At 55.2% G+C, this 26653-nt stretch overlaps 2 protein-coding genes across 14 annotated transcripts; one reads left to right on the top strand and one right to left on the bottom strand.

Moving 5' to 3' along the window:
- Positions 1 to 1534: 1534 nt before the first annotated feature.
- PMPCA (peptidase, mitochondrial processing subunit alpha) lies at positions 1535 to 15423 on the bottom strand. 3 transcript variants are annotated; one of them, XM_005580422.4, is made up of 13 exons: positions 15327 to 15420; positions 13858 to 14060; positions 13152 to 13231; positions 12829 to 12911; positions 10763 to 10857; positions 8697 to 8797; positions 7863 to 8126; positions 6972 to 7064; positions 6582 to 6700; positions 6368 to 6458; positions 6180 to 6242; positions 3320 to 3464; positions 1535 to 2207 (listed from the first exon to the last, which is right to left on the bottom strand). In XM_005580422.4, exons 1-13 carry the CDS (start codon positions 15395 to 15397, stop codon positions 2038 to 2040), a joined length of 1578 nt encoding a protein of 525 aa, XP_005580479.1. In that variant the 5' UTR covers positions 15398 to 15420; the 3' UTR covers positions 1535 to 2037. The 3 variants fall into 3 exon arrangements, 2 of the variants coding, with proteins under 2 accessions (XP_005580479.1, XP_073872112.1); XM_074016011.1 differs by lacking the exon at positions 7863 to 8126 and having other exon boundaries at positions 15327 to 15423; XR_012424097.1 differs by lacking the exons at positions 1535 to 2207; positions 3320 to 3464 and adding an exon at positions 4541 to 4716 and having other exon boundaries at positions 4861 to 6242; positions 15327 to 15423.
- Positions 15424 to 15496: 73 nt separating this feature from the next.
- On the top strand, positions 15497 to 25008 carry ENTR1 (endosome associated trafficking regulator 1). 11 transcript variants are annotated; one of them, XR_012424098.1, is made up of 9 exons: positions 15497 to 15727; positions 15816 to 15965; positions 18457 to 18569; positions 18835 to 19450; positions 20334 to 20407; positions 21116 to 21227; positions 21637 to 21699; positions 22205 to 22344; positions 24027 to 25008. XR_012424098.1 is itself a non-coding variant. In XM_045374161.3 (9 exons), exons 1-9 carry the CDS (start codon positions 15658 to 15660, stop codon positions 24053 to 24055), a joined length of 1227 nt encoding a protein of 408 aa, XP_045230096.1. In that variant the 5' UTR covers positions 15497 to 15657; the 3' UTR covers positions 24056 to 25008. The 11 variants fall into 11 exon arrangements, 4 of the variants coding, with proteins under 4 accessions (XP_045230096.1, XP_005580477.1, XP_073872113.1 ...); XR_010581317.2 differs by having other exon boundaries at positions 18835 to 19251; positions 21637 to 21767; positions 23968 to 25008; XR_010581316.2 differs by having other exon boundaries at positions 18835 to 19251; positions 21637 to 21767.
- Positions 25009 to 26653: the final 1645 nt, after the last annotated feature.

Here is a 26653-nt window from a genome sequence, read left to right on the forward strand (position 1 = left end):
CACCGTGCAGCTGGGCATCAGGGGCTGTGTGCCGTCCCAGGTGTGGTAACAACAGGACGTTTCTTTTTTTTTTTTTTTTTTTTTTTTTTTGAGACGGAGTCTCGCTCTGTCGCCCAGACTGGAGTGCAGTGGCGCGATCTCGGCTCACTGCAAGCTCCACCTCCCGGGTTCACGCCATTCTCCTGCCTCAGCCTCCGGAGTAGCTGGGACTACAGGCGCCCGCCACCACGCCCGGCTAATTTCTTTTTGTATTTTTAGTAGAGACGTGGTTTCACCGTGTTAGCCAGGATGGTCTCGATCTCCTGACCTCGTGATCCGCCCGCCTCGGCCTCCCAAAGTGCTGGGATTACAGGCTTGAGCCACCGCGCCCGGCCAACAACAGGACGTTTCTAACGGAAGTCCACTGTTAAAACAGACACCGTCGTCCTCCCGCTCCGGTCCTCCAATCCCACCAGATGGGCAGCAAGCTGAGCTTCCCATGTGGGCAAATTCAAGCAGGCACCGTCGCTGGAGTGTGTTGTAAAGGCACAAGGTCTTACGGAAACTACAATAGCCAGAGGACAGTCAGAGGCTCACAGGAGTAAAGCTTACAAGTTTAACTTCCTGAAAATATCCACTTTCTCTCCCGTCTACACCACAGAGGCTGAGCTTCTCAGCTACTCAGAAGACAGGACCAGAGACTGTTCTCTCCTCCTGACAAAACTGTGCCCCACAGCTCTGTGCAGGCCACTGAGTCACACGTGCAGGTAGCTGCCCTTGGACTACAGCAGCATCGGAGGTGGCCCGTGCAGGTTCCCAGGCCCGACCTCCCCACACCCCTTGGAGCTCCCAAGGTTTCTATGGGTGTTTGAGAACAACGTTGCAAGTTTTAACTTGTACAAGTTTTTTGTTTTTGTTTTTGAGATGGAGTTTCACTCGTCACCCAGGCTGCAGTGCAGTGGCGCCATCTCGGCTCCCTACAACCTCCGCCTCCCGGGTTCAAGCGATTCTCCTGCCTCAGCCTCCCGAGTAGCTGGGATTACAGGTGCCCGCCACCACACCAGGCTAATTTTGTATTTTCGGTAGAGATGGGGTTTCCCCATGTTGGTCAGGCTGGTCTCAAACTCCCGACCTCAGGTGATCCGCCCGCCTCGGCCTCCCAAAGTGCTGGGATTTAGAGGCGTGAGCCACCGCGCCCGGCCACTTGTACAAGTTTTTAGACCACATGAAAAGTTGCCCTGTGGTGGCTATTCCCTGAGCCATGCGACCTTTTGGATCTCTGAAAACAGCCACATCTGTGGCCGCTCCTCGGACTGGCGGCACTCCCTACCTCTAAGGCATCTGCAGGCTTTGCTGCCAGTCACCATCACCCGCCGTCACCCCGCCCCGTGCATGCTGCGACACCGTGAAATCAGCACGTCGCATGAGAACGGGCTTCAAGTCACTGGGTCAACCAGATAATTATCAGGGAGGAAGGCCTCCATGTTAGAAAAGCTGCCAATTCAGACAGCCCTTAAGAACCGCCCCTCCCCAGGCGAGAAGGAAAACACCGAGCTAAGATGCCAGCTGTTTATTACCAGGGAAGCTGCGTGCACACGCATGGACCGCGCTCCTCAGAGCAGACTGGGCCCTCACCTTGTCCTGTTTGTCAGAGGTGAGTCCTGGTACCAACACAGGAGCACGGTGGCCTCCAGGGAGGCTCTGATAGGCTGGCCTCCGCTGCTTCCCGGCTCAGGGCTCCTCCAAGGAACCTGTGGAGCCCCGTGTGCCCAGAGCCCCCGAGGAGGGGGAGCACTGACCGGCCTCCTCACGGCACGCTGCACTCCAGCGCTGGGCACTGCACCTGCTTGCTGGCTTGCGGCGGTCAGGCACAATACTGACTCCACTGATCGGCACATTGAGTTCTGAAGCAACGCAAACTGCGTGGGTGCTGTGGTGACATTGTCTGCACTGTTCATACAACCAGACAGCTTTTTAAACTAAATTCGTGTCCAAACTAACACGCACAGGAACAGGCTCCAGCTGCAGCCCCTGGGTCTGTCAGGCCGGGGAGCGGCTCTACCGGAAGAGCCGGTACGTCCTGGGCAGGCGTCCGTCCTTGCTCGACAGGGCAGTCTGGATGTGCTCGTACGTGGGCAGGTCAGTCAGGTCACCCAGGGCGGCCACTGCCGGCTTCCCTCGGAGCATCTTAGAAGCAACTCTCTTCACGTCTTCCGGCTTCACGTTGCCTAGTGCAGAGGGCAAATGTACATCACAGAAGCGTGCCACGGCCTCCACGCCGAGGCTGCGTCACTAAACACACGGAGGGGGTGGCCAGTCTGCACCACTCACTCACGCTGCGCTGCTGCTGGGGGTACCTGGGCCCAAAGGCAGCCACTGGGTGTAGCCAAGGGTGCGTCCAAAAGTGACAGAAGTGAGTTCTCAGTAAATGGGGACATGGCGATGACTTAAAAATGTAGGACGAACCCGCCCAGGAAGTCACATTTACAGAAGAGCGAGCTCCTTGGCTGCTGAGCTCCCTTTGGGATGGGCCTGCAGGAAAACCCCGAGCCCGAGGGCCACATGGACAGAAGGGTGGGGTGAGAGGGGCCAGAGGGCTGCACCAGGAACCCCAGGACAGGAGCGACAGGGTCCAGGAGGGTCTGTTTTCTACAGAAGACGAGGCCCGAGAGGCTGGACACTGCCGGAGGATTTCAGTGGAGGCTCCTGAGGGAAGGACAAGGGCCCACATGGGGAAGGGCAAGTGCCCGGGACTCCAGGCCTGGACAGGAGATACCCACAGGTGACACCATAAGCCTGAGCCACCCCAACTTAGTAGGCAGCCTGGGCCAGGTTTTAAGCCTGTCCCCCAGAAGAGTCTGACGCACATACAACTTGGCACACAGTCTGAGGAAGTTCAGGCCTCCTAAGGTCACTCATGGGGGCCCCGGAAACCTGGGGCTGAGACTCCTGCCCGAGAGCCAGCAACGGTAGCGCGGCATTCCAATCCACTGCTACTCCACATAGAACGTAGCAGTCCTCTACTGAGCCCTTCTCGCCCACTCACTCGCGTCCTCTTTAACAACTCTGGGAAGTAGTGACAGCCGCTCCCAGGGGTGCAGAGGGTGCGGTCACCTGCCAAGGTGGCAGCAGGTACATGGTGGGGCCAGGAAGTGAGACCAGGTCTGTGACCCCACGGCCCTGCCCTCGGCCACCCCTGCTGAGGACAACTGGTGAAGGCCCCGGCTTCCGGGTGTGACAGACACACCACGGGCCCCCATGGCCTGTGGGAGGGCGAGACGGCCTCCTCTGAGCCTGGCTGAGACCTGTGGCAGCCCCTCACTGCCCCCGCAGTACTCACGGATGAGCGTGCACAGCTCATGCGGCAGCTTTCTGGAGCGAGTGGCCAGCACCTGCCTCCCCACATCCTCGAAGATCACAGGCCTGGACTCCAGGTTCATCATGAGCATGGACGTCAGCTGCGTCTTGGCTCGTTCCAGCTCCACCTGGGGCCAGGGTCCAGTCAGATGGGCACACACCCACCCCGTGCCACCTTCCACCCCCACTCGAGCGATGGCCAAAGGCCATCTCTGTGCCCAAAGCTGAACAAAAGAAAGGGAAGGGAAGCCGGGCACGGTGGCTCACGCCTGCAATCCCACCACTTTGGGAGGCCGAGGCGGGCGGATCACGAGGTCAGGAGATCGAGACCATCCTGGCTAACACTAACACGGTGAAACCCCGTCTCTACTAAAAATACCAAAAGAAATTAGCCGGGCACGGTGGCGGGCGCCTGTAGTCCCAGCTACTCGGGAGGCTGAAGCAGGAGAACGGTGTGAACCCGGGAGGCGGAGCTTGCAGTGAGCCGAGATCCGGCCACTGCACTCCAGCCTGGGAGACAGAGCGAAACTCCATCTCCAAAACAAAAGAGAAAGGAAGGAAGGGAAGAGCCTCCCTCTGGGCACTGGGACACAGGCCCAAGTCACAGGCAACCCTGCTGGTCTCCCCTTCGGGTTTTCTAGGGGAGGGCTATGCTACATGTCGCCTGGCTTCCACCACACTTGGCGTACGGAAGCCATGTGCCTCCCTTGAGTTCTTTTCACTGTCTGGGTGACACGGCTGGAGAAGGTAAAATAGTCAACCTCTAAATACCAGGACCCCAAAGGGGCCACACGGCAAAATCAGGGGGAATACAAATGAAACACAGGTTCTGGAGCTTCCCCAGATGCCTCAGGTACAGGGCCCAGGCAGCTGATTTTAGCAAAGTCCCTGCGAGGTTCTGAGGGAGGCAGCGGGGGTCCCAGGCTGCCCTGCGACTGCCTCAGGGCACAGGCAGGGGTGCTTGCAGATCTAGGAACCAGCACACTGAAAAACAAACACCAAAAACTGATGGGCTGTGGAGATGCTTTTTTTATTAATAGACACAGGGTCTTGCTATATTGCCCAGGCCAGTCTTAAACTCCTGGGCTCAAGTGATCCTCCCACCATGGTCTCCCAAAGTGCTGGGATTACAGGCATGAGCCACCGGACCTGGCCTGTATACCATTTTTTTTTTAAGTAAAATAATTCTTAATTTAGACAGATCTTTTTGCAACTTTAGGCAAATACCTAAATACTTCATATTTATTTCACGTTGATTTCACATTAGTGGAGGACTGTTTTTCTAGCAGTGCACTAGTGGAACTGAAGCACATTAATTTTAACCACTATTTTATTTCTTGAATAATGCTGCTCTTCCTGGCCAGGCGCGGTGGCTCACACCTGTAATCCCAGCACTTTGGGAGGCCAAGGCAGGTGGATCACCTGAGGTCGAGCGGTTCGAGACCAGCCTGGCCAAGATGGTGAAACCCCGTCGCTACTAAAAATACAAAAATTAGCCACGCGGCTGGGTGCAGTGGCTCATACCTGTAATCCCAGTACTTTGGGAGGCCGAGGTGGGCAGATCACTTGAGGTCAGGAGTTCAAGACCAGCCTGGCCAACATGGTGAAACCCCATCTCTACTAAAAACACAAAAAATTAGCCAGGTGTGGTGGTGGGTGCCTGTAATCCTAGCTAGTCAGGAGGCTGAGGTAGGAGAATCACCCGAACCTGGGAGGCGGAGGTTGCAATGAGCCGAGATTGCGCCACTGCACTCCAGCCTGGGGCAATGGAGCAAGACTCCATCTCAAAAACAAAAATAAAAAAAAATTAGCTATGGTGGTGACACACACCTGTAATCCCAGCTACTCAGGAGGCTAAGGTAGGAGAATCACCTGAACCTGGGAGGTAGAAGATGCAGTGAGCTGAGATCAAGCCACTGCACTCCAGCCTGGGCGACAAAGCAAGATTCTGTCTCAAAAAAAAAAAAAAAGGGTGCGTGTATAAAACGGCGCTTATTTGTACCAGTTCTGGTCCAGGAAGTAACAAGGTTTCCAAACATATAAAGCATCAAAAACTAAGCTTAAAAAATTAGCAAACAGGGAGGCATGGTGGCTCACACCTGTAATTGTAATCCCAGCACCTTGGGAGACTGAGGCGGCAGATCACCTGAGGTCAGGAGTTCGAGACCAGCCTGGCCAACATGGCGAAACCCCATCTCTACTAAAAATACAAAAATTAGCTGGGCGTGGTGATGTGTGCCTGTAATCCCAGCTATTTGGGAGGCTGAAGCAGGAGAATCGCTTGAACCCGGGAGGTAGAGGTTGCAGCAAGCCTAATTTGAGCTACTATACTCCAGCCTGGCTGACACAGTGAGACTCCATCTTAAATAGAAGAAACAAAATTGGTAAACAAATACAGTTTCAAACATAAAATGGAGCCAGGAAAAGGCTCGAGACACCCCGCACTGCAGCCCACCTGTGCGAGCTGCTTCATCCCACACGGGCGGCTGAGGAGGATGCACAAACTCCTCCAACGTTTTCCCAGCACAGCAGAGAGGGTCACACGGTCAGTCCCACAACCCACCCAGTGGCTCAGACAAAGAAGAAGTGGACCGAGCACTGGGGGAGGGCGCTGGTCTGCTTTTCTGTTTTCGGGGTTTAGACCAGGGAAGAACAGCCCCAGTGGGCTCCCAGGTGGAGCAGCTCAGCCCCAGGCTGTGCCTCCTTGGCCGCCCTGTCCTGCTCTGCCAGGACCTCGGCCCTGAGGCTCGGGGACCAGGCCCACAGGTGGCCACTCCTACACTGTGGCTGTCCTCTGTCAGACACCACAGGTACGCCTGGAAATGGCGCCACACCTCACTTACCGTATCCACGGTTCCGCCCATCAAAATAAACTCCTTTGTGATGATTTCTACCATTTCTCGAACCTGTGAAGAAAGGCAAGGTGATGACAGTGTGGCCTGCGCCCGCCAGCCTGCTGACCCGTCTAGGCACGGACGCCCAGGTCTGGAAGGGCAGCCGTGCTGAGAACGGTGGCAAGCGGGGCCCTCACCTGTCTCGGGTCGGCGCTGGCATGGATGCAGAGGAGGCCAGTGTCCTCGTAGCTGTGGTGGTAGGAGGTCGCGTTATACATCCAGTGGTGCCTGGGAGGAAACGAGAGTCACGGGAGTGAAGGGGAAACTAGAGAAAAGTCACCTGGAAGGTGGCCTCATGGTCCAAAAACACACCTGGCCTGGCCGGAGAATACAGAAAAGAGCGCAACCAACCTGTTGAGCACGTTGAGGTAGAGCCTGGAGAACATGCCCTTGCCGGGCCCGCCAGCTGAGAAGGAGCCGCCTCCGCCCATCATCATGTTCAGCACCGCAAAGGGGATGAAGTCCTCCTCCTGCAGGGATGGAGGGCAGAGCTGGCTGAGCCGCCCACGCCGTGTCAGGAGTGCTGTCGGACACCAGGCACAGAGGGCAGAGGACACCAGGCTGGCTGGGCAGCCCACACTGCGTCAGGAGTGCCACTGGATGCCAGGAACGGAGGGCAGAGCTGGCTGAGCCGCCCAGACTACGTCAGGAGCGCCGTCGGACACCAGGGACGGAGGGCGGAACTGGCTGAGCAGCCCACACGGCACCAGGAACGCCACCAGACCCAGCACTAGGACTCACCAGGAAGGAGCAGCTCTCCAGTCCCACCATGATGTGCGTGAGCTCGGGGATGGGGGTCGGGCCCAGGCTGACATTGGACATGTCTCTTTCTAGCTGTAACCAAGAAAACAAGCAAATGTCGCCACATAAAAAACAGCGAGGGCTCGCAAACCCCAGATCAGATCATCCTCAGAGTGGTTACACAGAAATCCAATGCCAGCCAGGCACGGTGGCTCATGTCTAAAATCCCAGCATTTGGGGAGGTCAAGGTGGGCAGATCACTTGAGTCCAGGAGTTCAAGACCAGCCTGGGCAACATGGCAAAACTCCATCTCTACCAAAAATACAAAATAAATAAATAAATAAACAAACAAACAAATAAATACAGGCTGGGCACGGTGGCTCACACCTGTAATCCCAGCATTTTGGGAGGCCGAGGCAGGTGGATCATGAGGTCAGGAGTTTGAGACCAGCCTGGCCAACATAGCGAAACCCCATCTCTATACAAAATTTAGCCAGGCCTGGTGGTGGTGAGAAAGCTGAGGCAGAAGAATCACTTGAACCCAGGAGGCGGAGCTTGCAGTGAGCCGAGACTGCACCACTGCACTCCAGCCTGGGCGACAGAGCGAGGCTCCGTCTCAAAACAAAAAATGCAACGCAGGCACTGGCAGACCCACACCCTTGAGGAAAGAACTGCGTCCACCTTCTGCGGGAGTTGCGCTCAGGCCTAGCAGTGCTCACCCTCAGCAGGGGACATATCCCTGCCCTGCGGTAGGATCACAGTATGTGTTAAGGCAAAGCGACAAGTGCAGTCAACACCTATCACCCTCAGAATCAATACAAAAACATGCCACGCCACGGGCCAGGGGACGTGTTCCCCACCCGAGGCCATGAGACGTTCCCGCCACTTCACCTTGGCAATCCCCCCAGTGTACTGGGCCACGGATCTGTCAACATCCACGGCCTCTGCGCTCCCCCAGGCCGGCTGGACTCCCAGGAGGTACTTCTGGGCACAGTCCACCAGATGTTCGTGTTCCACACCCACACCGGCCAGCACCATGCGGTCGGGAGTGTAGTAGTTCCTCAGGTAGGAATGCAGCACCTCCCGATTGATCTTGGCTATGTTTTCTGTGGGGCAGAAACGGTGGAGGCCAACTGTGTTCTCCCTGTAAGCCGCCTAATGGGGAAGAGCCACAGACACAGGTGACTGAAGACAGCGCGACCAGGCTTCCTCCAACAAGCAGCACCAGCGCCCATCTGCAGCCAGCCCTAGGAAAATCCTACGCAAGCTGATATTTTACTTGCAGTTTGGCAATAGCAGCTGCGTGTGTATTTATAAAAAGAGTAATCTGCCTCTCCAGAATAAAAATTTACAAAAAGCATAAGATTAATTGTGTTAAGGAGTAAAGACCTAGTTACTATAAGAACCGGAAAATACGAACATTGTATAAACAACAGACTCAAAAATCAAGAATGTTCTAAGCTGGGCACAGTGACTCACGTCTGTAATCCCAGCTACCTGGGAGGCAGAGGCAGGAGGATCACCTGAGCTGAGCCCAGGAGTGCAAGACCAATGTATGCAATGTGGAGAGATCTCATCTCAAAAAACACAAACTAAAATGTTACATACACAGCCATAACCTGCAAGGACAACATCAAGGAGGCAAACCAACCCCTCCCCACCACCCCTGGTGTCACGAGGGTCACTGAGCGGGGTGCAGGGGCATTCTCAAGTTTGACATTTTACTTCATGAATCATCTCAGTGAGAAGTGGCTCTGGGTCAGGTCGCAGGTTCAGGTCCTCCAGCTCAAACTGGACCGCCATCCGCGTCATCTCGACTTCCTCATCTGCAAGAGAACCCAAAGGCGGGCTCGGTCTGCAATGGCACAGATGAGGAACACAGCAGTGACCCACAGCTTGTGTGCTGGCCTGAGCGCCGCTTGTTGGTGGCTGTTGGCAGTCACCTCTGCCTTCATCTAGGGGCAGACTGGGTGCTTGTGTGAGTGAGGGGGACTGCCACAGGAAGCAGGAGCTGGGAGGCCTGGGCCTCTCATCCCACATCAGCCACAAAGCAGCCATGTGAGCCTGCTAAGCCCTGGCTTCTTTGCTGGTGAAAGGCACTGAGGATACCGGACCTGTCCATCTCCATCCCAAGTGCTGCTGTGAGGACACGAGACCAGACATGAAGGTGCATAGAAACAGAGGCACACTGCTGGGCGCAGTGGCTCGTGCCTGTAATCCCAGCACTTTGGGAGGCCGAGGTGGGCGGATTACCTGAGGTCAGGAGTTCAAGACCAGCCTGGCCAACACTGCGAAACCCCGTCTCTACTAAAATACAAAAATTAGCTGGGCGTGGTGGTGGGCGCCTGTAGTCCCAGCTACTGGGGAGGCTGAGGCAGGAGAATCGCTTGAACCCGGGAGGTGGAGGTTGCAATAAGCCAAGATCACACCACTGCACTCCAGCCTGGGCGACAGAGCGAGACTCTATCTCCAAAAAGAAACAGAGGCACAGACAGATGTCAAGGGTACAGCTGCGACAAGAAGATCTTAACGTGGGACTGTAGCCTTTGAACACCAAGACCAGACTGCTGTGAAACAGGGCACCCTTAGGGTATCTGGAAAAGCCAACATTCCCCTCTCCTGGCCCCCTGGCAGGGACTCAAAGTCCTGCCATCTGCAAGGCTGAGGAGGGCAATGGAAACAGTGAAATGGACATTTCTGGCACACACCATTCAAGTTGTTTAAAGACAGTCGGAGGCACCCTTCCAAAACGGAAGAACCAATTTCACTAAAAACATCCCAGGGCACGGATGTCTCAAATACACACTCTCTGAAACACCAAGGACTTTTACAATCACCAGCAGTTTTTTGTTTTTTTCCTTTTTGTGGAAAACAGAGTCTTGCTATGTTGCTCAGGCTGGTCTCGAAGTCCTGGGCTCAAGTGATCCTCCCATCCCTGCATCCCTAAATGCTGGGATTATAGACGTGAGCCAGCACGCCTGGCTACTGGCCCTATTTCTTTCTTCCTTTCTATTTTTGAGACAGGGCCTCACTCTGTTGCCCAGGCTGGAGTGCAGTGGCACAATTATGGGTCACGGCAGCCTCAACCTCTCAGGCTCAAACTATCTTCCCACCTCAGCCTCCAGAGTAGCTAGGACTCCAAGTGTAAGCAACCACACCCAGCTAATTCTTGTATCTTTTTTTGTAGAGACAGGGTTTCGCCATGTTGCCCAGGCTGGTCTCAAACTCCGAACTCGTGGGCTCAAGCGATCTGCCTGCCTGAGCCTCCCAAAGTCCTGGGATTCCAGGTGTGAGCCACCGTGCCTGGACCCAGCACTATTTCTTTCTTCTTTTTTTTTTTTTTTTGAGATAGAGTCTCACTCTGTCGCCCAGGCTGAAGTACAGTGGCACGATCTCGGCTCACTGCAAGCTCCACCTCCCAGATTCACACCATTCTCCTGCCTTAGCCTCCCAAGTAGCTGGACATACAGGCACCCGCCACCATGCCTGATTAATTTTTTATATTTTTAGTAGAGATGGGGTTTCACCGTGTTAGCCAGGATGGTCTCGATCTCCTGACCTCGTGATCTGCCCACCTCGGCCTCCCAAACTGCTGGGATTACAGGCGTGAGCCACCGCGTCTGGCCCCTAGCACTATTTCTTACGAGATCTCGCTGTCGCTTTGTGTTGGCCTGAAGCTCCAGTTACACAACTACAAGGTGCTCTTCCTCACGGCTACAGGGCTTCCACAAACCTTTCTGGCCTTCCCTATGTCCAGGCCCACCTCAAACGCCAGCGGGTGGGATCCACACCTGTTAGCCGAGGCTGCAGAACCACATCAGCCAGTAAGCCGACCACCGTGTCCAAGCCTTTGCTATCAGCAGACACAGCATACATCGTGGTGTCTCTGGAAGAAAAAAGAAGCCCACAATGCCCGGTCCTGAGCTTACACTCTGCTCAACAGTCAGGGGATGCTCAAGCTTTGCATGCCAGGGGGACAAATGCCAGGCCCTGAGCTCACACTCTGCTGAGCAGCCAGGGGGACGCTCAGGCTTTGCGTGCCAGGGGCACCTCCTACCCTTTGTTGGGGACTGGCAGACATTTCAGGGGATGCTTGAGGTTTGCGTGCCGGGGGCACCTCCTACCCTTTGTCGGGGAACAGCAGACACTTTTCCCCTTTCTCTTCTCCTGTTTTACAGTGTGAATGCTTAGTAGGCAGGACTCAGCTACACACAGCTTGAGTCAAAATGGAGCCACTTCTGAGAGAGGTTTTTGTAACTATAGTCTCTCTCAAAAGGTGAAGTGTTTCATCCCAGCCTCCTGTTGACTGAATGAACCCACTGGTGAGTGTGGAAACACGGCCGGCCTTGGCTGGCTAGGGGGACAGCAACGGCTGGCTTGTATGGAGTTTCTGTCTCGCTGTAACATCTGTTCCCGGCACAAGGCACAGAACAGTCAGAAGCGCACAGAGCTGGCCCATGGGACAGACACGAAATCACGGGGTAATCTGAGATCAAGTGTGATCAAGTGAGACTGCGCAGAACAGACGCAACAGCTGTGAAGAAGAGGGAGCGTGGGAGGCAGGACGTGGCCACCAGTGGCTCTGAAGAGGGGACTTGGCTGGACCTTCACCCTGAAGAGGAGCCATTCTCAGTGACTTTGGCTCACGTGGGGAGAATGGCAGAAACAAAAGCCTGAGCTGAGGGCGAGAGGGGCTGGGTCTGAGTCAGGACACCAGCCACCTGGCCAGGAAAAGGAGTTCATCTGGGATGAGTCAGATTTGAGTCAAGAGTCGGAGGACCCTGTAATCCCAGCACTTTGGGAGGCCGAGGCGGGCGGATCACGAGGTCAGGAGATCGAGACCATCCTGGCTAACACGGTGAAACCCCATCTCTACTAAAAATACAAAAAGAAATTAGCCGGGCGTGGTGGCGGGCGCCTGTAGTCCCAGCTACTCCGGAGGCTGAGGCAGGAGAATGGCGTGAACCCGGGAGGCGGAGCTTGCAGTGAGCCGAGATCGCGCCACTGCACTCCAGTCTGGGCGACAGAGCGAGACTCCGTCTCAAAAAAAAAAAAAAAAAAAAAAGAGTCGGAGGACCAAACACACCAGGCAGGAGCCTGGCAGGGGCATCTGGGAGTCAGCGGGTATTAAGAGGCCTTGTTTTAGAATGTGAGTATGTTACCTCCAAGCTTACTTTATTTCTTAGCATTTGACGTGTCTTTTATGTATAATTTTTTTAGCTTTCAAACTTAAAACATCAACCATTTTAAAAATCTGTGATCTGTATCCACCCATCTCACATTGTCCAGCACTTTCTGAACAAGCTCCACACCTGGCATGCAAAGACCACTGCACTGTGCTCCAGGCAACACTGTCCCCTCCCTTCACCAAGCAGCCGGCACCTCCCTGGCTCAGTGCCTTTTGCCCCTGCTGTCTCCTGGTCTGGAATGCCTTCTGCCCTGTGTGTCTAGCAAAGTCCTTCACGTTCCTTCAGGAACCAGCCCAATCCTGCGTCTCCTATTATTCCTTTCCCAACTCCAGACCAAGTCAGCTGCTCATCCTCCTGGCTCCTACCGCCTTTGGCTACTGGGTCCAGCACGTATGCAAGGCCCTCTGCTCTATGTGGGAACAGGGCCTGCTCTACATCCCTGGCATGCAGCCAACAGCCTGGATGAACTGACGGGGGTGAACTGAGGTCCTGAGGGCTGTGCTTCTCTGTGTAAGCGCTGTCCACCCAACTCTCCATCCAGGACAGGGCTCTTCTCCCTGTGAATCTCCACACCTCCCAGTGGGAGGGGCTCAGACAGAATCTGAGCAACGACGAGGACATCAGTTCCCACGGACACAAAGTCACTTTGTACGTAAAAGCTGGTGTACCTTGATGTCTGGCAGTCACAAATACCCCCGTGCTTTTCCAGTGTAAGCAGAATTTCATCTTTGCTGTCAAATCGAGCAGTAGACTAGTAAAAATAAATAGGAAAACCTAAATGAGCAATCCAGACTACCCCTAAAATGCAAGTCTTTTTAAAATTTACTTTTGCTTTTAACACTACGTACAAAAATTATCTATTAACTTAAAAGTCTTTTATTAGCATTAACTTAGCAACTTAATAATTTATGAAAATAACCATTATAGAGAAGAAAAATCTCAAACATCCTTCAAAAGTATAGTCTAAAAAATTAGAAAACTGGGCACTGACCGAAAATGCCAATTTTTCCAAAAAGTGAGCAATTCCACTAAGATATTTTGCTTCATATCTTGATCCTGAATTAATAAGAACTAGTAGGAAAAAGAAAATTGACAGGTTAAATCAGATATTCAAAATAAAATTTAATCAAGAGAAACATTTAGCCGGGCGCGGTGGCTCAAGCCTGTAATCCCAGCACTTTGGGAGGCTGAGACGGGCGGATCACGAGGTCGGGAGATCGAGACCATCCTGGCTAACACGGTGAAACCCCGTCTCTACTAAAAAAATACAAAAAACTAGCCGGGCGAGGTGGTGGGCGCCTGTAGTCCCAGCTACTCGGGAGGCTGAGGCAGGAGAATGGCGTGAACCCGGGAGGCGGAGCTTGCAGTGAGCTGAGATCCGGCCACTGCACTCCAGCCTGGGCGACAGAGCGAGACTCCGTCTCAAAAAAAAAAAAAAAAAAAAAAAAAAAAAAAAAAAAAAAAAAGAGAAACATTTAAACATTTCAATATGACATGATAATCAGATTTAACTATATGAGAGTGATTGTGCTGATGGTTTCACAGGTATATATGTAGGTCAACATTCATGAAATTGTACACTTTGCTTCCACTCAGGGTACAATTCGTAATTGGCATGCTAACTACAACTAACAGTCAACTAAAGCACGTGCATGTTAAAAATGCGGGACCACCCACAGCACCACAACAGTACTTACTTCCTACTGTACAAAACTGTCCAAACTTATTCTGAGATGCTACGTGAAGCCCATTATCCAATGTGGTTACTTTGGTTTCAAACTTTTCCTGTCCATCAACTGAAGCAAAAACAGGCTTGGGTACTCCAGGTAAAGGAGAAGAGAGGGGGATGTTGGGATAGGCACCACCACTACTAAACCGTCTGTACGCAGAAGGTCCAAACCTAAAACAGAGAAAGCGGCCCAGTTGCAACAGGCTTGAGACAACGAATCTGTGATGACCTCTTAGGTGCAGTTAGTTATGTTTCGTCTGGGTTAAAAGTAAGTATCTGCCTTTCTAAAGTACTTATTTCTATAGACTTTGGAAGACAAAGCAAAGGCTGACCACAAAGGCTCAGCCACAGGACCTGGAGCAAGCTGGTTCCATCCTTTGGGTCTTTGTGCTATTTCTGTAAAACAGGGCTTATTAACAGTAACCCACTCGAAATGCAGTTTGTACACATAAAGCACTTAACGGCTCTGCCCTCCAACAGTATCACTGAAGTCTTAGAAGCCATACCCCTTATTAACCTGGTCCGAAGGTGGGGTGTGACTTGGTCTCTATCTCCCTCTCCAAACTCATCTCTTGAACCCCCACAGCCCCATAGGTCCTGGTCACACTGATTCTTCTGTCAATTCCTGGAACACATTTGATTCATTCCAAAGCTTCTTCACCCCCAAAGCTTCTTTGCCCTTTGCCCATGCCTACCCCTTCTTTCATTCTTCAGCTCTTCCCTTAAATGTCACCCTGATGGAGGACTATCCCTCATCACTCTAGTCTTTCCTGTTATTTCCTATCACGAAAGGCTGCTTGTTTACTCCAAAGCATTTACGCGATTGCCGATATTTTGTTCACGCTCCAGTCTGTATCCATCTCCTGGAGGCAGCACCTCCGCACCCCTGAAACAGCGCTCGTTGTGTGGGGAGGCGCGATGCCTGTGCTGTCGGAACAAAGTTCCAGCGTGGGGAAAGGCAGGCCCGGTCACTTGGGCGGGAGGGGCGGTGGGGACGGAAAGGGTTCTTAAACGTCAGAGATCAACGGACGCTCGAGCGCATCAACCGAGAGCCTGGACCCTCGTGTCAGAACCCTGCGGGTCTAACAGAGCTGGGGCCCCACCGGCTCAGCCTCCTGAGGGAGCACGCGGCAAAAGCACGGGGGCAAAAAACGCGGGGCAGCGATGAAGCATGGCCTCGGACAAGGCCCGTCGACCCGGGAGGTGAAGGGGGGGAGAGGACCCAGCAGCCGGGGAGAGAGACAGATAGGACTGCATCCCCGGGCTTGAGGCGCAAGGCAAGGCAGGGCCCCCGTCGCCTCGGGGACCACACCAGTGTCCCGAAGTGCGAGCCCGTCGAACGGGCGCCATGTCGCCTGTAGAAACCAAAGACGGAGCGTCCAGAAAGACTCAAGCCGCCCCGGTCCCAGGCTGAAGCCTGGTTCGCCTTTGGCTCACCTCAGCCGCGAGCCGCTCCAACAACCCGACCCCCGCAGCAACCGCGTAGCCACGAGCACCACAGCCGCCATCTTGCGTCTCCGCCCCTGCTTCTGTCGTCACTTCCGCTTCCGCCCGCGGATTCCCCGCCCCCTTGGGCGACAACCCGAGGCGTTCCGGCGCGCGCTTCCGGTGCTCGGAGCGGAAGCAGCGGCTAGAGGCTCGGAGGAGCGGGGACGGCCAAGCGGCAGGCGACGGGGGCGGGCGACACGGACCGCGGCCCGGGCGGAGCCGGGGCCATGAAGCCGCCGCTGCCGGGCTAGGCAGGTCCTGCCCCGCCTGGCCCGCGGCGATGTCGGGCTACCCGCGCCGCCCGGGCGCCACCCCGCTGTCCCGAGTCCGGAGCCTCGCCATTCCCGACGGTGAGCGGGGCAGGGGCCGAGTCCAGCGGTTCAGGTGGGCGGCGGCCGCCCCGGCGCGCAGTAAAGTCGCTGTTGTCGTTGCTTCCAGCTCCAGCGTTCTATGAGCGCCGGTCTTGTCTCCCCCAGCTAGACTGTGAGCGCCCCCATGGCAGGGACCTGGACTCCCCCTTCTTCGGCATTCGGCCGGCCTTTATGTGCTATGTGCCCAGCCCGGTGCTGGCTTCCGTGGGAGACACAGGTGAGAGACGAGGGCGCCGGCCCCGGGGACGCCTCCAGTTCCCGCGCCACCTGTGGCACCTCCGCTGCCGCAAGAGCTCGTCCATTGACCCAACAATGAGCACCGCGCTCACTGCGTGCCAGGCACTCGGAATTCAAAGGCGGAGTCCCCTGCTAGGAGCTCACAGTCTGGTTGTGGGGAGACCTCCCCCCAGACAGACAGTTCCAGTTCAGGATGGGTAGTGCCCAGGGAGCACAGGAGCCGGCCCGCTTTCCTCGTGGGGCTGAAGTGGGGGGGCCTTCACCCCAGTGGGCGGTGATTGGAAACGGAGCTGGAGCATTCCATCTGCCTCCACAGCCGGGCAGCGGCCAGATCTGGTTCATCCTCGTTCTACCCGAGCAGAAGTGCTGCTGGGTGCCCGGGGTGTGCGGGAGTGTTTGTGTGGCGCTGCCAGGGTCTGAGGACATTCGGGGGGTGTCACAAGACAAGAGGACACGCTCGCTCCGACTGGGCTTCAAAACCTACTGAGGAACCCCTTTCAGACCACAGATACCAGGGCCAGTCTGTGTGAGTCAGGCCATCTCCAGGGTCACAAGTCCGGGAGCTCGTGTTTTTTAAAGTTCTCTTGGCCCACCGGGCGCGGTGGCTCATGCCTGGAATCCCAGCACTTTGGGAGGCCGAGGCAGGTGGATCACGAGGTCAGGAGATTGAGACCATCCTGGCTAACATGGTGAAACCCTGTCTCTACTAAAAGATACAAAAAATTAGCCGGGCGTGGTGGTGGGCACCTGTATGTCCAGCTACTGGGGAGGCTGAGGCAGGAGAATGTCGTGAACCTGGGAGGCGGAGCTTGCAGTGAGCTGAGATTGCGCCACTGCACTCCAGCCTGGGCAACAGAGTGAGACTCCGTCTCAAAAAAAAAAAAAAAAAAGGTTCTCTAGAGGTTCTCTAGGCTGTGAGAACCACTGCAGTGGAGACTCCATGTGCAACAAAACCAAAACACAAATGTGAGGTCATAAAGACTTCCTGCCGTCATGGTGGGTGACATTGTTTCTTTGCAGATTTTGGCTATGAAAAGGGGAAATATTCTAAGCAGAGCCCGTCAGGAGGCCACGAGACACATTTTGGAGGTAGAGTAGTTCAGTCACCTTTTCTTCTTGTCTCCATCCAACACAGTGCCAGGCACATGTCTGGTGGCAGGACTGTCGATATGACGGGCTACATGGTGTATCTGGAGCCCAAAAGAGCAGGTGGGGGTGGGATTTCAAGGGTTCACTCCTACCCTAGAGTAGGAGCGAGGTGCAAGGGCAGAAGAACCTGAGTGAGGGAACGTCAGGGAGTGGGGAAGTCCCACCTCAGGGGCTGGGGCCACAGGAGCCGGCATTACATGGGGCTCGCAGCTGGGAGGGCCAAGCGTGGCTGCTTAAGTCCCCGGAGGGTGGGAAAGCGGTGAGAGGGAGAAGAGAAAGGTGGGCGTTAGCTAGGTTACCTAAGTAGGAAAGTCGGGAAGAGGGTCAAAGAGCGCCAGATCCCCAGTTTTGCAGCACCTGAGGAACTTGTCGTTGCTGCTGCTTTTTTTTTTTTTGAGACGGAGTCTCACTCTGTCGCCCAGGCTGCGATCTCAGCTCACGGCAAGCTCCGCCTGCTGGGTTCTTGCCATTCTCCTGCCTCAGCCTCCTGAGTAGCTGGGACTACAGGGGCCCGCCACCACGCCCGGCTAATTTTTTTGTATTTTTAGTAGAGATGGGTTGTCACCGTGTTAGCCGGGATGGTCTCAATCTCCTGACTTCGTGATCCGCCCGCCTCGGCCTCCCACAGTGCTGGGAGTACAGGCGTGAGCCACCGCGCCCGATCACCTGAGGAGCTTTGAGAGCTCCCAGCACAGGTTGACTTCACACCAGGGAACTGGGTGTGTGCAGTGGAGTGGCCTGGGTCGTTTTAAAGCTCCCCAGGGGAGTTTTAGTGGGCGGCACAGTGTGGGAGCAGGGGCCGAGGGGTGGAAGGAGAAGATTTCAAATGCAGACGCACGTCCGTGTCACTGCCCACTTTCAGCCACCTTCACGCTTTTTTTTGAGACGGAGTCTCGCTCTGTCGCCCAGGCGGGAGTGCAGTGGTGCGATCTCGGCTCACTGCAAGCTCCGCCTCCCGGGTTCACGCCATTCTCCTGCCTCAGCCTCCGGAGTAGCTGGGACTACAGGCGCCCGCCGCCACACCCGGCTAATTTTTTGCATTTTTAGTAGAGACGGGGTTTCACCGTGTTAGCCAGGATGGTCTCGATCTCCTGACCTCATGATTCACCTGCCTCGGCCTCCCAAAGTGCTGGGATTACAGGCGTGAGCCACCGCGCCCGGCCTCCTTCACGCTTCTTAGTGCCACCTGAGTCATGGTAGAATGACGAGCGTGGCTACCCGATCTCACGTGTGGCCATGCTCCGGAAAGACAGGTGAACAGGAAGGTTCCCTTTCAGCGCTCTTCAGTAGACTTTATGCATCTGTGACGTCTGTTATTTCAGATGACAAATTTGAAGATCTCGAAGAGGCAAATCCATTCTCCTTTAAAGAGTTTCTGAAGACCAAGAACCTCGGCCTGTCAAAAGAGGACCCGGCCAGCAGGATTTATGCAAAGGTAAATCCACGGCATTGTGGGCGATGGCTCCGCGGGACGTTTCTGTTCTGGCCTCTGCGGCTTCCTTTGGAGGAGATTGTGCACGAGTGTGGCAGGGCAGGACAGGCATCAGTGCTGGGGAGCAGCTCTGGGCCCAGAAGCTGCTGGGCTCCTTCCAGTAGATGAGATTGGGCCTTTCTTCGTGTTCCGAGGCAGAACAGAGAGGAAGATGCACTCCGAGTCAGAAGCATGGCCTCCACTGTTTTTTGTCTTTTTTTTTTTTCAGGAAGCCTCGAGGCATTCACTGGGACTTGACCACAACTCCCCACCCTCCCAAACCGGGGGGTATGGCCTGGAGTATCAGCAGCCATTTTTTGAGGACCCGACAGGGGCCGGTGACCTCCTGGATGAGGAGGAGGATGAGGACACTGGATGGAGTGGGGCCTACCTGCCGTCCGCCATCGAGCAGACTCACCCCGAGCGGGTCCGTGCCGGCACATCGCCCTGCAGCACATACCTTTCCTTTTTCTCCACCCCGTCGGAGCTGGCAGGGCCTGAGTCTCTGCCCCCATGGGCATTGAGTGACACTGATTCTCGCGTGTCTCCGGCCTCTCCGGCAGGGAGTCCTAGCGCAGACTTTGCGGCTCATGGAGAGTCTCTGGGAGACAGGCACCTGCGGACGCTGCAGATAAGTTACGAAGCAGTAAGTGAGCCTTGCGACGCCCTCTGGCACAGCACCTGTCCGAGCAGCCTCTCCCAGGGAGAACCTAGAGCTACCCTGCCTCCTGGGTGGCCTGGTTTGATTTCCAGGACGAGACGACTTGCGTAACAGCCTGCTATCCACTTTCCCTTTGACTTTGCCTCTGGTTACACGTGTGAATAGAACCGGCTAAAGAGGACTGGTGAGCTAGAAGCTGTGAATTGGATGCAGTTGGGCACTGAAAGGGCTGTACCCTCAGGAAGGGCTGGCTGCAGTCGTCAGCTCAGGACATCTTGCTAAGTAGTCTAAGAGGAGGAAAATTTTTTACAAAATTATAATCACCTAAAAGCTTGTAAGATGAGAGTAAAAAAAAATTTTGTTTAGCCGGGCGCAGTGGCTCACGCCTGTAATCTTAGCACTTTGGGAGACCGAAGCAGGTGGATCACGAGGTCAGGAGTTCGAGACCAGCCCGGCCAACATGGTGAAACCCCTGTCTCTACTAAAAATACAAAAATTAGGCTGAGCGTGGTGACTCCAGCCTAGGTGACAAAAGCGAAACTCCGTTTCAAAAAAAAAAGAAAAAATTTTTGTTTTTTCCTGAGACAGTGTCTCACTGTGTTGCTCACGCTGGAGTGCAGTGGCATGATCTCGGCTCACTGCAACCTCTGCCTCCCGAGTTCAAGTGATTCTCCTGCTTCAGCCACCCAAGTAGTTGGGACTGCAGGTGCCTGCCACCACTCCTGGCTAATTTTTGTATTTTTAGTAGAGACGAGGGCACCATGTTGGCCAGGCTGGTCTCAAACTGCTGACCTCAGGTGATCCACCCGCGTCGGCCTCCCAAAGTGCTGGGATTACAGGCGTGAGCCACTGCCCCGGCCTCTGAGTAAAATTAACTGGCATCTGTGACCACAGGTCTTTGAAAAGTGCCGGCCTCCGTGGTCTTCCTCTGTAGTGCGCTGCAGGTGGACGCTGCACTGACCCAGCCATCTCTGCTTATCAGGAGGCTCTAGAGCCAGACCGCAGAAGCGCACACCCTTTTGAGCGAGACATGCTGACTTTCTAATGAGGATGTTCTCTCTCCACAGCTGAAAGATGAAAATTCTAAGCTGAGAAGAAAGCTGAATGAGGTTCAGAGCTTCTCTGAAGCTCAAACAGAAATGTATGTAAGCTTTCAGTTAGGAATGCAATCCACAACATCTAACATAGAGGGAAATCCGTTTTTAAATGATAATGAAGTAATCAGAGTCGAACCAGATCTGGGTTTTATTGTATATAAATGTTCAGCATCCAACACATTTCTGTGTTGTGCATAAAAGTTTATTTTGAGACAGGGTCTTGCTGTGTCACCCAGGCTCGAGTGCAGTGGCACAATCATGGCTCACTGCCGCCTTGACCTGCTTGGCTCCGGTGATCCTCCCGTCTCAGCCTCTTGAGTAGCTGAGACTACAGGTGTTTGCCACTGCACCTGGCTAATTTTTAAATTTTATTTTTGTAGAGACAGGGTCTCACTGTGTTGCCCGGGCTTGTCTCAAACTCCTCGGCTCAAGGAACCCTCTCGCTTCAAGCTCCTAAAGTGTTGGGATTATAGGCGTGAGCCACGGCGTCTGGCGAAGGTTTATTTTAAACTTTAGACAAAAAGCCACCAGATTCCTTGTTGGAGCAGCAGTGCTGTGAGAGCCCCTCCCTGCACGCCTGCCTGGTAGCCGGCTGCAGGTCTAGACCTGAGGCTGCTGCCGCCGCCCCACTGTGCTTGAGGCCCATTCCGTCACAGGCTCTTAGCGGGTTTTATCTGGCTCATGAGGTATCTTTCTGTAGTCCTCTTAAAAGTAGCCACAGAAATTAACAACTCGGATTTTTCTTTAACAAGGGTGAGGACACTTGAGCGGAAATTAGAAGCAAAAATGATCAAGGAGGAGAGCGACTACCACGACTTGGAGTCGGTGGTTCAGCAGGTGGAGCAGAACCTGGAGCTGATGACCGTATGGGTTTCTTTCTTTCAGTCGGATGAGCTGGGTGGGGCAGGAGCGCTCCTGAGAAAGTGCGGCTGCCTTCAGCAGCTGCTACAGCTTGCCCTTGGGAGCAGGGCCATGTGGCTCTCTGGGACCAGTGTCCCTTGACATCGCTGTCTCCCTGTGCCTGGGGATAGCTGGCCCATGAGGCCGTCTATGGGGAGTGGGGGCAAACCAGAGCACAACCGCTGCACGGTGAGCCCTTCCCATGCGTGGTCTGAGATTGGAGGCGGGACTGGGTGGGGCACAGGGGCTGTGAAGGGCCACAGCCAGGTTGGGTGACCTCCTGCTCCCTGCGTTGAGGCCCGTGTCCGGTATTAATGTGAGGACATCAGTGATGCTTTTTGTGGGGTTTTTTTTTTTTTTTTTTTGGTAACAGAAACGGGCTGTAAAGGCAGAAAACCACGTCGTGAAACTGAAACAGGAAATCAGTTTGCTCCAGGTAATTAAAGGAAAGGACTTCAGTGTTTTTTTTGATTTGTGGAATCACATAGAATCAGTTTGCTCCAGGTAATTAAAGAAAGGACTTCAGTGTTTTCCTTTGATCTGTGGAGTCACATAGATAATGAATTCAAGCAGACGGAGATAAAAGACTCTGCTGGGGTTTCCCCTGGGCCCAAGCAGAGAAAGGACTTCAAATGGGGACAGCACCTGCTTCCTGTCGGGGCCTGAAGCAGAGGGAGGCCCTGGAGTTCTGTTGGGACTTTGGGGTCTGGCATGGGGCGTCCACTTGGGAGTCCCTGTTTCCATAGAGCTAGGTGCTAGGCATATACTGGAGTGAAGGGGAAGCTGTTAAGCCCCCAGTCCCAGAGGCGAGCCCCCAGTTAGGCCAGAGCACCCGTCCTGAGTGCCAGGCCCCCACGGGTAAGTCCTCGCCTCGCTGGGGGGTGACTTTTATCCGGATTGCCTCGAAGCTGCTCTCTCCTTAGCCATAACCGTCCCCCCAGGCGCAGGTCTCCAACTTCCAGCGAGAGAATGAAGCCCTGCGGTGCGGCCAGGGCGCCAGCCTGACTGTGGTGAAGCAGAACGCCGACGTGGCCTTGCAGAACCTCCGGGTGGTCATGAACGGTGCACAGGCTTCTATTAAGTGAGTGCCTGGGAGGCACTGGGAAGCCTGGCAGGGAAAGGGGTGAGATTGGAGTGGTCGTCAGTGATACTGGGTGGGGGCCCAGGCTGACAGCACTGTGGCTGGAGGACCAGGGAGCCGCAAGGAGGGACGCGTGCTCAGTGGTCCCGATAGCTCTCTGGGTCACTTTGTGGACAGACCACAGGCTTTCTAACCCACCTCGTAGTGTCTGATCGGCCCACCTGGGAGGTGCAGACAGCCCCACCACCTGTGGACACTAAAGCTCTGAATAAAGGAAATAGTGGTAGTTTCCCTCCTGGTGAAAAAGCAAATTCCCAGAAGGCCCTTACTACTGTGCCTGGCTGGGGACATGCCAGCCACCATCACTGTGACAGTGGTGAGTGTCTGCCGCCCACTGGGCTGAGCTCTGCAGGGCGGTTTTGGCCCCCCAGAGCACTCCCTGTGGACAAGGGAGCCGTCTCCTGTGAAGTCAGGTATGGGTCTCCTCGAAGAGGAGCTAGGAGTGGAAAACGTGGTTCTCCCTTGAGCGCCTCCCTTTCTCCCAGGAATCCTGTCCCTTTCTGCCCCACAAACCCCACCGCTTTCTCCCTGGAACCCCTCCCCTTTCTCCCCCAGAACCCTGTCCCTTTCTCCCCCAGAACCCTGTCCCTTTCTCCCCCAGAACCCTGTCCCTTTCTCCCCCAGAACCCTGCCCTTTCTCCCCCAGAACCCTGTCCCTTTCTCCCCCAGAACCCTGTCCCTTTCTCCCCCAGAACCCTGTCCCTTTCTCCCCCAGAACCCTGTCGCTTTCTCCCCCAGAACCCTGTCCCTTTCTCCCCCAGAACCCTGTCCCTTTCTCCCCCAGAACCCTGTCCCTTTCTCCCCCAGAACCCTGTCCCTTTCTCCCCCAGAACCCTGTCCCTTTCTCCCCCAGAACCCTGTCCCTTTCTCCCCCAGAACCCTGCCCTTTCTCCCCCAGAACCCTGTCCCTTTCTCCCCCAGAACCCTGTCCCTTTCTCCCCCAGAACCCTGTCCCTTTCTCCCCCAGAACCCTGTCCCTTTCTCCCCCAGAACCCTGTCCCTTTCTCCCCCAGAACCCTGTCCCTTTCTCCCCCAGAACCCTGTCCCTTTCTCCCCCAGAACCCTGTCCCTTTCTCCCCCAGAACCCTGTCCCTTTCTCCCCCCCGCCCCCCGGCAAACCCCACCCCTTTCTCCCTGGGACCTTTTCCGTTTCTCCCCCACAGAACTCTGTCCCTTTCTCCCTGGAACTCCTCACCTTTCTCCCCCCAGAACCCCTCCCTGTTCTACCCTTCCCCTGTGGAACAAGGCCTTCCCCCACCCTGGAAACCCTCCCCATTCTTCCCCCTGGAATCCCTCCCCTTCCTTCCCCACCCTCCCCAGAATCCCTCCCCTCTCTCCCCCTCAGAACCTCCCCCCTTTTTCCCCATACCAACCCTTCCCCTTTCTCCCCCCCACCCCCCCCATGGAAACCCTCCCCATTCTTCCCCCTGGAGACCCGCCCCTTCCTCCCACGCAGAACCTCTCCCCTTCCCCCACCCCTTGGAACCCCTCCCCGTTCTCCCCGACCTCCCCTGTGGAACCCCCCGTTTCTTCCCCTCCAGCCCCTCCCCTTTCTCCCCCCAGAGCCCCATTGCTGCCGAGTAGCTGCTGCCGCCCATCCTGGTATCCGTGCTTGCTTTCAGGCAACTGGTTTCCGGAGCTGAGACACTGAATCTCGTTGCTGAAATCCTTAAATCTATAGACAGAATTTCTGAAATTAAAGATGAGGAGGAAGACTCCTGAGGACCCCTGGGTGTTTTCAGCATGAAGCTCCGCGTATGCCCTGAGATCACCACCGCTTGATCTGAATGTGCAGTTGTGTCCTTAAATACGCAGTCTTCACCCAGAGTAAAGTGTTTATCGCAAGAGTCCAGTGTCGTGCCCTCAGCCAGTTCTTGGCCACCGCAATGGGAGCAGCCCTGGCCGAGCTGCCCCCGTGGTTTCTATGCAGCCCTTTGTGGCGAAATTCCTGCGGTGTTTACAGATTCTGATGAGCTCTTGGAAGACACTGTCATGAAAGCCAGCGATTTTAAGAAAAAGAGCGGTTCTGGAATCAGTGTTTTCCAATCCCATCCCAGAACATCAGTTGTAAGATAAGTACAGTTGATTGCCCTTGCTTTCGTAAGTAGAACAAACACTAAATGCGCCTCTGAGGTGGCCACCCTGGGCAGGGACCTGTGCCTTCCGCCGACACTCAGGGCTCCCTCTGGCTCCCGGGTCACTCTGGTGGCCCCAGCGGCTGGTCCCTGTGGTCATGGCTCGAGTGCGGAGGGGCCACTGCATGGCTGCTGCTGTCCTCCCCCAGGACCCACGGGGACCGTGGCCACACATTCCGTGCTGTGAAGCTGTCCAGATGCGCCGCTTTGGCTGGGGGTTCTGGTGGATGTTTCAAGTAGCATTTTGTACAATGCAGTTTAGAATTCAGGAATTTCAAGTATGTGCAGAGCCCGCCCGCCTGGGTGTGTGAGGTCCTAGCTGCCTTTCTGACGGCCTCCCGCAGAGGGAAGTTGATGAACACTAAATGCCTTTTTGACTTTTTTCCTATAGAATTTTTTTTAAACTTTTTTTTTTCCTCCTGTTCCAAATGATAGTTTTTTTATTTAATAAATTCTGCAGTTGACCGCACTGTCTCTTCTCTGCTGACTTAGCTGGTCCTTGGAGAACATCGTGGCCTTCCACACCTCACTTGCTCTTGCCCTAACTGGTGCCTTGTGCTGGCGGGTTCTCGTCAGGTCCTCAGCCCTCAGGGTCAGGGGCAGACTCAGACCACTGCTGCCTGGGCCTGACCACAGGGACCCATACATGATGGACGTGTGAGTCATGCAGCTGCACATCTCAGAGCTGGACAGACCGGATTCTAGCGTTGGATCATCCTTGCAGATCACGTGGCTGAATTTTTCAAACAAGGTGTCTGAACCGCTAGACCCCTCGTCTTAGCTACAGGCGAAAGCCAGAGCTTTCCAGCAGCCACTGTGGAGGGCCCTGCTGCCTGGCCCCGCGCACCTCCCGCTTCTGCCAGTTGGTGAAAGCAGGCTCTGGATTCTGCTAGCAAAGCTGACTTGAGACAGCGTGCTGTGGTTGGAAAGTGCCGGAATGAGGTTCTGAGTGTGCAGGCAGCTCAGGGAGCCCTGTAGCAGCAGGATGGGGACATCCCGCAAGGATGCCTCAGGCCACAGACCTTCCCTGAGGCCCTTCGGGGGAGAGCATTTTATGGGTTGGGAGTCACAAAGGCCAGATGGCCAGGCAGGTCCCATCCACCAGATGCATGTGAAGCAGGGTGGTCCCCGGCCCTCATGCCAGCGGCTCATGGAGCAGATGGGGCCCAGGGAAGCGCGGTGGGGATGGGCATGTGGGTTTTGCACACCCATCTCTTTTGTTGTCTGTGTTTAAAGTGTTTAATAGTAAGAAGTTTAAAAATGCAACTTATAGGCTGGGCGCGGTGGCTCACGCCTGTAATCCCAGCACTTTGGGAGCCGAGGCGGGCGGATCACAAGGTCAGAAGATGGAGACCATCCTGGCTAACACGGAGAAACCCCGTCTCTATCAAAAATATAAAAAATTAGCCGGACATGGTGGCAGGCACCTGTATGCCCAGCTACTCGGGAGGCTGAGGCAGGAGAATGGCGTGAACCCGGGAGGCGGAGCTTGCAGTGAGCTGAGATCGCACCACTGTACTCCAGCCTGGGCGAAAGGGTGAGACTTCCGTCTCAAAAAAAAAAAAAAAAAAATACAACTTGCCTGCCTCTGCCTCCGGATTTCGAGCCCCGCTCAGGCAGGTCACCACGACACAAGGACTGGAACAAGACGCTCGAGGAGCCCACAGCCGCCCGGTTCCATCCCCTCCATCTGTTTCTTGCCAATCCCTAGCTCCCAGCCTGCCCTCACCGGCGCCTAGCCCTTTGCCAGCAAAAGCCCACCTCCTGGGCAGACGGGGCAAACCCCCTTTATAGTTCTCCAGCTGGTGCCCCCAGCCCTCCACAGGCTGGAGTGGAGGCCCCCTCAACTGGCTGGACCCAGGATGTCTGCAGCACCTCTGGTGCTTACAAGCTCTCAGGAACTGTAGGCCCCTGCCCAGCTCCCGGCTGAGTTAGCCCTGGCACGTTCTTGAAGGAATGAATACCCACTTAGGGGAGGTCCCCGGGGCAGTTCTCAAGGCCAGGACAGCCTAGAGGGCCCAGAGGGTGGGCACAGGTGACCAGGGAAGCAAGTTCTGCGTGGTGTGGGCCCCCACCCTCTGGCCTCAGTCTCCTGCACGTGCCTGGAGCTCGGC

This window comes from Macaca fascicularis, chromosome 15 (assembly GCF_037993035.2).
Source record: "Macaca fascicularis isolate 582-1 chromosome 15, T2T-MFA8v1.1".
Classification (NCBI taxonomy): Eukaryota; Metazoa; Chordata; class Mammalia; order Primates; family Cercopithecidae; genus Macaca; species Macaca fascicularis.